Source organism: Merops nubicus, unplaced genomic scaffold (genome assembly GCF_000691845.1).
Source record: "Merops nubicus isolate BGI_N331 unplaced genomic scaffold, ASM69184v1 scaffold28993, whole genome shotgun sequence".
Taxonomy (NCBI): Eukaryota; Metazoa; Chordata; class Aves; order Coraciiformes; family Meropidae; genus Merops; species Merops nubicus.
The window spans coordinates 32777-42370 of NW_008600104.1; the positions used below are offsets into that span (position 1 = coordinate 32777).

At 36.9% G+C, this 9594-nt stretch overlaps 1 protein-coding gene across 1 annotated transcript in view; it reads right to left on the minus strand.

Moving 5' to 3' along the window:
* LOC103770355 (myotubularin-related protein 13-like) overlaps positions 1-3737 on the minus strand; it is a gene marked incomplete at both ends in the record, with an annotated part of 33556 nt that extends 29819 nt beyond the window's left edge. The window contains 2 exons of the mRNA XM_008937611.1: positions 1673-1935; positions 3540-3737. Of these exons, the coding sequence (XP_008935859.1) occupies positions 1673-1935; positions 3540-3737 (461 nt within the window). The remainder of the gene's footprint in view (positions 1-1672; positions 1936-3539) is intronic.
* Between the last annotated feature and the right edge of the window lie 5857 nt (positions 3738-9594).

Sequence of the window (9594 nt, forward strand, 5' to 3'; positions counted from 1 at the left end):
GCATGCAGTGCTACTACAATTACATCATGCTTTCACTGTCATTAACACTGTCAAAACTGCACGGATGATAACACAGGAGAACTTTCATTCCATGAGTCCAGTGCAGACAAGCCCAAAAGAGAAAAAATGCTGCTTGGAAATAAGCTCAGTGCTCTCCCTTCACAGTCAGGTCACTTATTTGCAACCCACAGTAAAGAAATATCCAGTTACATAGAGAAGGATACATTAAATTATTCTTTTGGTTGCAGAGCAAAGCATTCAAAAGCTAAAAGACCATAAAGCAGTTTTCTGTGGATCACATAGAAAACGCAAGCAAGTCAGTGAGAAAGGTACATTGAACATCTAAAAACACTTCCCATATAAATCTTAACAACACATATCGCAATGTGTCTACTGTGCATGTCCTAATGCCTCAGTTTAGAGGTATTTACTCAGCAGAAGTGGGAAGTTATGGGGAGTTTGATACTGACAGAGCCTGCCTATCTTTTACTAGATGTCAGTGTTCTCACGCAGTGTTCTAGAACTTTATCAGGTGGGCATTCTGACAGATCATAGGTGATAAGAAAGACAATCAATAGAGGAAAGCTTGTTATGAATTGCACTGGATTTGTATGCTAGAGAATTGTCCTGTTTTGGGGTAAATAGAGCTGGTTCTGCTCTATGATTTTACTTTTTAGCTAAAGCTCTTCTAATTAGCTGCTCTGTCTGAAGTTAGCAGTGTTTTCATAAAGTATCTGGCTTTAGCAGTGATAAGACTTCATGTTTAGAGCTAATGCCAGGGATTTGTGTGCAGACCAAGGCCACTGCTAAGCTTGGATCCCACAGGCAGGATAACTGACCCCAAGATTCACCAATGGGGTATTCCATCCCATATCTGTCATATCCAGTAGAAGCTGAAGGATCAGGAGGGGCAAGGCCTTCTGTCACCCCTTCTGCTCTTCTTTTTTTTCTTCTTCTCTTCGGTCTTCTGCTGCTGGGCTGCTGGCTGCTTCTGCTGCAGTGCCCGGCATCTGAGGAGGACTTCATCCACCCTGCCTTTGATCCTGAGCCCTGTGTTCCTGAACTGGGTTCCAGAATCCAGCTCCTGCACTGGTCACCTTCTGTGGCTGAGTCTAGCATGGGACCCTCTCCCCAGGGGCTGCTCCCCAGCCGGGGGTGACGGTGACGTGTTGCCATCAGGGAGGAGCTGGGTTCAGGACTAACCTTGTATATATTTGTACATAGTCTAATTTATTATCACTATTACTATTATTACTAGTGGTAGTATTAAAACTGTTTTCTTTTCTTTTCTAATCAACAAGTCTCTCTCCCTTATTCCCTTTCTCTTTACCTTTTGGGGGTGGGGGGAGGGGGTCAACAGGGAGCATCTGTTACAGGTCTGGGGGCTGCCCTGACCCCAAACTGTGGCAAGAATAAAAACTAACAGAGTAGTTTTCTGGGCTGCTGTTTTCTTTCTCATCATACCCTTTGTTTGTCTTCAGCAAAGACAAGTCTGCATTTCTAGACTAAAAATTCCTACTGCGACAATAAAATTTTTATGTTACTTTAAATGGTGGTAAATTACTAATAGAGAAGATACTGAAATGATGTGGCATTTAGAATAAGTCCTGAAAATTAATCAGATTTTGAAAACTGTAGCCCATTCTGACTGCCACCAAACTTGCATACCCACCTGTTTGTGACAATACTGTTGCTTCCACTCTCCCAGTCACCAGCAGCCGATGTTCTCAATAACTTGTTCTTACTTGTATCCAGTGGTACCAGCAGGTAGACCATGAGGTTAGCAAAATGAATTGCCTGACTGAAAACTGTACTTTCCTCATTCTGGACTAGCTCCTGCTGCGTTTGTTTATTAAGAGTTGGCCATAATCGCAACTGCTCAGCAGCCAGGTCCATTGCTGTCTTATCCTGGTCTGGACCTACAGAATTTTTCTCCTAGAAGACATACAAAGATATAAAAGAAGTAATAAAGCTATGACTTACAACACAATGTTTAGTCAAAAATTTGTTAAATTGTTTATTAAGCATATGCAGGTATTTAAATTACATAGAAAAAAGCAAATAACTTTTTTCTATCAAGAAAAAGCAAATAACTACACTAAATAGGGTTTAAGGAGTTATGCGGATAGTAACTGAGCTTTCAAAGCCGTTTACTGAAATATGCAAGTAGCACAATGTGGACAGACCTATACATAACAACTTTTTCTATAGTATCTTTTTTATGCTATATAATCCTCCATGTTTCTTCAGAGTGGTTTACTGATTTTAATATAGCTGCTCTCCTCAGCTTATCCACTTAGCTCACATAAGAACCAGCATAAAGCAAAATGAGAAATAATATGCAGCTCATTGCATGATGTAGGTGATATTCTGCAAATTCCTAGGAGGTTCACATGAGGCAAACTTTTATGTAAACAGTTTCCAGACCAGCTGCAGCATTCATATTTTATATATTGGAATCTAATTCTAGCATTTTCTTGAAGCAAACTAGGTAGATGGCACATATTCAAATTATATTATAGCCTGCGGAAATCTGAATAAAGGAATCTGGCAGCCAATATTAGTGACCTAATACCCAATGTTAAATCATTAAAGGACTAGGTATCTTATAAATGCTTTTTCCATATTAAGTGAAAATTGAGCTAATTTTCCATATAGTCATATATAAGGATATTTAAGTAGATTAAGTATATAATATATATTTAAGTAGATGCTTCCTTCTAAGTTCTACTGTCCTTCGCATTTTAGTTTACATAGTGTCAGATTGGAAGGGTCTCCCCAAACACAGTCCACATTTTCTTTATATCCCTGATATGTCTGCAATATGTTTAGTTTTTCATTCTGACTACATTTCTGGGAACACCTCGGTCTATTTTATTTCTCATTATGATACTGTATGACTTTGGGTAGCATACTTTTTTTTTCAGTCACACAGTAATGATACTTTTGTACAAGAAGAGAGAATACAAATGACTCATTACTACATGTATGTGCTCCTTCTTAAAAGGAAAAAATAATATTTAGTATGCTGCAGGGCTTCCCATTATACTTTCATTTTCCCATTAGAGATGTACTTTCCTCCTGCTGAGAGAGACAATTTGTGTTCTGGAAGATTTGTTCAAATAGATTTTAATAAAGCAGACTGAATGCCATGCAACTGAAGCTACCCTAGGGTTTGGTAATAGACTAAACTGAACACTGGAACTGCTGTTAGCTTAGGTTGGTCACATAACAGAACTGCTGCTGGCTTATAACAGTTACATGATAAGGTACTACTCCCAGGAAAAACATATACCTCAAAGTGTGGAAAATTATAGAAAAAGTGGTTGCATGAAAAAATCATAAGCAACATAAAATTATACTGCTTTGCAGATAAATGTACAGTTTTGTTACTTTTCATGTTATTGCATGCTGTTTAATATGGTCAAAATGAAAGAAAAATGTGTAAAACTGGAGAACCCAATTTAGCTCTCCATAACTTATGAGACAATTAAAATGTGAATAAAAATACTACTTTGATATTTAATACATTCTCCTACCTTTTGTCTTGACTGTATTGTATGGTTGTCATCTTTGGCTGTAAGGTAGAGGGAGCGAACTTGACTTTGCACATTGCTATAGAAGGTTGTTTCCCAGAACTGTTGGTTAGTCCAGATAGGATGGTCTTGCACACAGGTGTAAGCAAACTGACTAACTCCAGGTGCTAATTTCTGAAAGCAAAAAACACGCAAAATTAACTAATTAGTCCTATTATTTCCTTTAAAGTACTGAAATACTCAAGTATCCTTGAGTATTGTAATATATGCATATAAAATCAGTTGTACAGACTGAAATATACAATATATACCATCTTTTCCACTGCAAATAGGAAAAAGAAATTATCTCCATTTTTGTGCCATTAAAGAAACTGGCATACAGTTTCAAAAGGAAGCTAGTATACAGGTCTGATGCCAGTGCAAGGCATGGCTCTCTTGATTCACAGTCTAAAAAGCAGGATAAATTCTGTGATGATAGGAGAGAACACATTTCTAATAGAAAACGTTTTCCTTGCTAACAAAATACAGCACGTTTAATAACCTAGTCCTATAACACAGAGAGCAGTATTCAAAGATGAAAATTATTTCTCCTTTAATTTAAAAGTCAGAACTACAGTAATGAAATAAAAAAATAATTCTAAGCAGCAACTGAGTCCTTCCAATAAACTGCATTTGTTGGAACAACAGAAGATTAGATAAATTTTCCTTGCCATTCTTTTCTACTGCACTGTATGACCCAAATCCCACTCCTGAAATCAGAGTACTAAACTGGGTATGCTCTTTGAAGTCATAAGGTCATGATCCCTATAAGGTCTCAAACAAAACCAGAACTATTACAGCATTACTCGTTATGAATGTACCATTTTTTTCAAGCAGGCCTCTTTATTGAGGTAGCACTAGTCTCCCTGTGAATCATTTAATACTCTTGTTAACTACATACAACGAAAGGAAATGTATTTCAATGACATGAATCATGAAGAATGAAATACATTATACATTCTTACTTTTTTGGGGGGAAAAAACCCCAAAACATTTGTGTCACACACTGCATATAGCAAAGAAGCAGGTTATCTAAATACCTGCTTATGATCGTTTCTGCAGTAGAACTGAAGAATAAAGTACATTCCTAGGTTCCTCATTTAATGACTTTCACTCAGAATACTGCCCATACCTGAAATGCACACTGTACCTAGAAGTTAAATTTTACTTTAAAAATTATGTCACTTTCCTGTAGAGCATGAATACTACTCTAATATTTATAATTGTATAGTTGTACACAACAGCCAGTAGATATAATATTTTCTCAGTAGGCACCCAGGCGTTCCCGTGGAAGGCTAGGAAATTACAACTGAAAATTTTAAAATCTGCTTCACAGATTTCTGGTTTTGCAATTCTTCGAGATGTGTTTTCCACACTATGCTCTTCCAAGTACATCATGAACTGAAAGTCCTGATTATGTGCCATGTACTCATTCCCTATCAAAGGTCCTTTGAAATGGTATGTTTTGAGGAAATGATATGTGATATGCTACTAAAATTTACCCGACTGAAATACCTCCTTGCAATTAACCACCAAAATATGAGAAATACAATTTTTATTTAATCACACAGTATTTCATCCATTTCTTGGTATCCTGTTACGAAATCTGAACGCATGGAAGATTCAAATTACATTAAATGTGACTTTGTTTATTTAACACAGATTGAACCAGAAGATAGCTGGTCTGTTGAACAGATTCCCAAGTTTCAGTTGTGACCCAGTTTATGGTAGCTCACAGGAAATGACAACTGATCACACAGTAATGGCTCCCATGTGCGTTCTAGCTGTTCAATCACAGAAGAGGACAGCTCAAATAAGTATCCTATTGATCTTTGTATTGACTGCTGGACATCCCTTGAAAAAATCTCAGGCATACAAAACACAGACTAACTCAAGACTATGTCAAGCGTGTTAATTAGCAGAACAACAAACTGCATGTGAACATGAGTCTTATAATTGGAGAAAATGCTAAAACAAAAAATACACAGGATGATTACTTCTATCCTCCTGTAAAGTCACCTCCTTTATAGTAATCTAAGTGCTATACACATTTTGTATTTTTCAGTGTTGGTAGGTGTGATACAGTTCGCTTAAAAAGGCTTCATTTTTTCAGCTATGCTAATGAACCCATGGTCCACAGAATGGATCTGGTCCAGTTGTTCACATAACTCCAAATCCAGATGCACAAAACCTGTTACAGAGGAACAGGGATGAGAGGCAAATCGTGGACCATTATTATGGACAATGCATCTTGAAAGCAAGTTACTGCTAAAGCCATATTATTTATCTTGATTTATTCTTTATTTTTTTCACTGGCAGTAATTCCCAGCCACACCAGAGCTACTGAAAGGGAGTATGGAGTCAGGAAAAGGAATAAGTCTGTTTAAGCCTAGCCAGTTGGTATAGTTAACACAAAGGAGAGATTTAACGATCAGCCTGTCCAGTTGCCTTTGACACCTCAGCCCAAATCAGGTGATGGTCTAAACTAGGAAAAGAGGAGGTTATCTTTGGCACAGACCCAACAGGAAGCTTAAGCTCACAACCCTGGGTCCATAGTAATAGTGTTACAGAAATAAACAAATTATTTTCATACTGGGACAAACATGACAGGAAAGCTGAGGGACTTCCAGAATTACAATCTCTTCCTGTGCTTATAATTTAAACCCATGAAGCGCCATGTACAAACCACAATTTTTAAACGATGGACATTTATGTTCAAATACGACATAAACCAACACTGACAGTTACTCCTAGGAAAGTAAAAATAGTTTGTTTAGAGAAGAATGAAAGAAAATGGATTAAAAAGCTAAGTGATCATAAATATTACCCTTCTTATCACCTGCATGTGTTGAAACAAATGGCAAAACTTGACAATGACCAGAGCCAAGACTTGTAGTTTCAGGCTCAGCTCTGCCAGTTACATTGGGTAAAATCACTTTGGATTCTCAGCCTGTTTTGGTTACTTTGTTTGTAGAAAAGCAATATGAATACCAACCTGAAGATGCACACTGCTGCTCCTATGCAGGCAAAATCCATGGACTAAAAATGCTCTTGACACAGATATAAGCATTCCATTAAATGTCCATATTCTCCACCCCAAGAAATGCTCTTTCAGCCCATTTGACTAGAATGGAAACTAGTCTAATTCATCAAAAGGGCCCCAGTGTTTCCAGTTGCATTTAAAAGAATTTGCTCAGGATTTCTCTAATTTAAGTAAAACAGTAGTTAGGCGTTCTTCATCAAGCAATACTACATATCTCAAACAAATCTTCACCTATCTTTCCACGGGACAGCTAAACTACACCAATTTTTACATTCTTTCTCCCTGTCCCAATAAATAATACTGCCAGATAGAATGAATGTAGGAGGCAGCAAAAGACTTTCTTATTTATAAGGGAAGACTTAAGGGCTGACAGCTTAAAAAAGAACCCAGAGAAAAAAAATAAAAATAGTTCTGAGCTGATAAAGTCCTTATTCTAAAGCTATCATATGATAGCTTCAATGAGCACTGAGGTGCAAATTGTAATAAACAAGAGGAAATGAGTTAACTTCTGCAAAGGACACTGAGTCCTTTCAACAAAGTAATGACACCTAAAAACGCCAAACACTCCCTGCACAAATTATGTATGAAAGACAGTACGCATATCAAAATAAGGAACTGCATTCTGCAGTTTGTGAGAACACCGGGGTTTACTATGTGTGACTACATAAACTTTCTGAATTCAGGAATTCTCTTTCCATTATTTCCAGCTCATTGAGTGGCACTGGATAATACCTGCCTAGAATTTTTTCTTTGTTCCCTGACACTGGATACTTCCAATTCTGAAATGATACTTGTGGCTCAGTAAAAAACATGCACCAACTCCATGACTTAGTGCGAAGTGAAGGTCCCCAAAGAGTTCTTCTATGATATTATGTTATTTAGATTGTTTACTTCTGGAAAAGAAAAGCATGCTTTGTGCTGATCATACATCTGACATTATCCTTTACACCACAAAAGCTTAAAGAAGAAAGCAAGTTTATTCTAGCAAGGCAAAGCATTCAGTTATTGACTGTGAAATTGAAAAAGCAGTTACACAACAAAAATTGGAAAACAGAATGTAAATAAACCTGAGACTGCTCTTTTCTCATAGGACGTTGCTGCCTGTCTCTTCGCTACGGAAATGAAAGAGCAAAATCAACACAAGTCCAGTTTACTTTAGAAGTCTCTGACTTACATTTGGGTTATTGGTTTGGATATTTTGTTGAAAAGAGGTGAGAAGGAGGTTGCTGCTGAACTGAAAGAATATTTTCCTTCTCATCTCCTTGAGGAATCACTGCACTATGGATTATCTGTTTGACTTCTGTGAGAAAGCTATTGCAACACTTGTGAAACTACCCACTGATGATCTTTGCATACTACAGGAGATCACACAACTTCCCCTTCCGTCTTGGTTAAGGTCCTCCCTGGAAGTCTCTAAGTGTAAGCTTACAGATAATCCAGGACATAGTGACACTGCTACTTCAAAGAGTTACTCCCAATCTAGGAGATGTTTAAAAAGACATTCAGTCAATTACCACCTACTGCATATCATGAGTAGGTAACACACTGTCCATTCCCAAGATGACATAAAGCAAGTTCTTCATAGGAACATAATTTATGAGTCAGTCCTGCATTCAGATCTATGTTGTGCCCACACAGATACCTGGCAAGTCTAAAAAGACTTCAGTGAAGTCCCACAGGATCAACCTAGACAGACTTACCTGCAGGCATCAGGTTTATGTATCTATTACTTGCAGACAGAACTGCATCACACTGTGCATATATATCAATGCTTGTTAGAGCACGCACATACTCAAACAAGTGTAAGTATATATGAATATGTTTTCAAGTCTGAGTGCTGTGTGCATAACATCAGTCAAAAAATTCAATTTAAACTTTTTTTTTCCCATTTAGTGTAAAATTATACCTGCATGTACTGGACACAAAAACAGGGAGAAAGGTCATAAAAGCATAAACTAAGAACTGTGAAGCCTCTGTTACTTTTTTTTTTTTTTTTTTTAGTTTTGATTTTTAATGCATTAGAAAAAAACACTCAAAATACTACATGAAGATTCTTCAACCTGAAAACCTCAGCAACAAAGGAGAAAACAATTTCCCACCTCTCCTACCTTCAGAAAGCCACCAAACAAGATCTGACTCAAGACTGACTTGTATTTTAAAATACTTTAACGTGTCAGTCGCAAAGCGGTTCATTACGCTGTTTATATACTATTATTTCACCATGACAAATAAAAGAAAGGTCAATACTTACAAATCAGCACTACAAAATCACCGACAGGTACGCTAAACCAGCAGAGGGCAACAGAATTCTAGAATTTTGCAAAATTGGGATGCAATTCTGCATGGAATTTTATCGTATATATTTTCTGGCAAAAGTGACCTAAGCATCAAACTCCTCATGATTTCTCATGATCTTTAATCCCAGATTCCTGAAAATCATGTATCATTTACTATACGTTACTGAAAGCCATACAAAGTATCTCAGATTTCTATATAGATGTATCAGGACAGAGATATATATGCTAATGCAAAGTTACATTTAACAGTAAATAAAGCACAATAACATACTTCTCCATTCTCCACAGAAATAACAGAGAGATTTGCAAAGTTGTGTTATACATGGAACGTGCTAAGGAAACTAAAATAATCTAGAAAGAAAGATGTTCAGAATCCGCAAAAAGAAAGAGATAAGACAATTTCATACCAGTACTTCACAGTTCTAAATAAGGTCAAGTTCCATGAAGTTGATAAGAAATATGCTGATCTTTTCTCCTGTCTACAATAGAGTATTTTTTAAAGATTGAATTTCATTATAGAGATTACCACGACTCTATCCACCAAGATTTAAATCCATTAGTTAAATTACAGATTTCACAAATTCTGAGTTGTAGTGTTGAATCCATCTGAAGAGTTTTTGAAATTGTGACAGCTATTTTAAAAATCTTCTGAACTGCCTCCACATTCCTGTGGCATCAG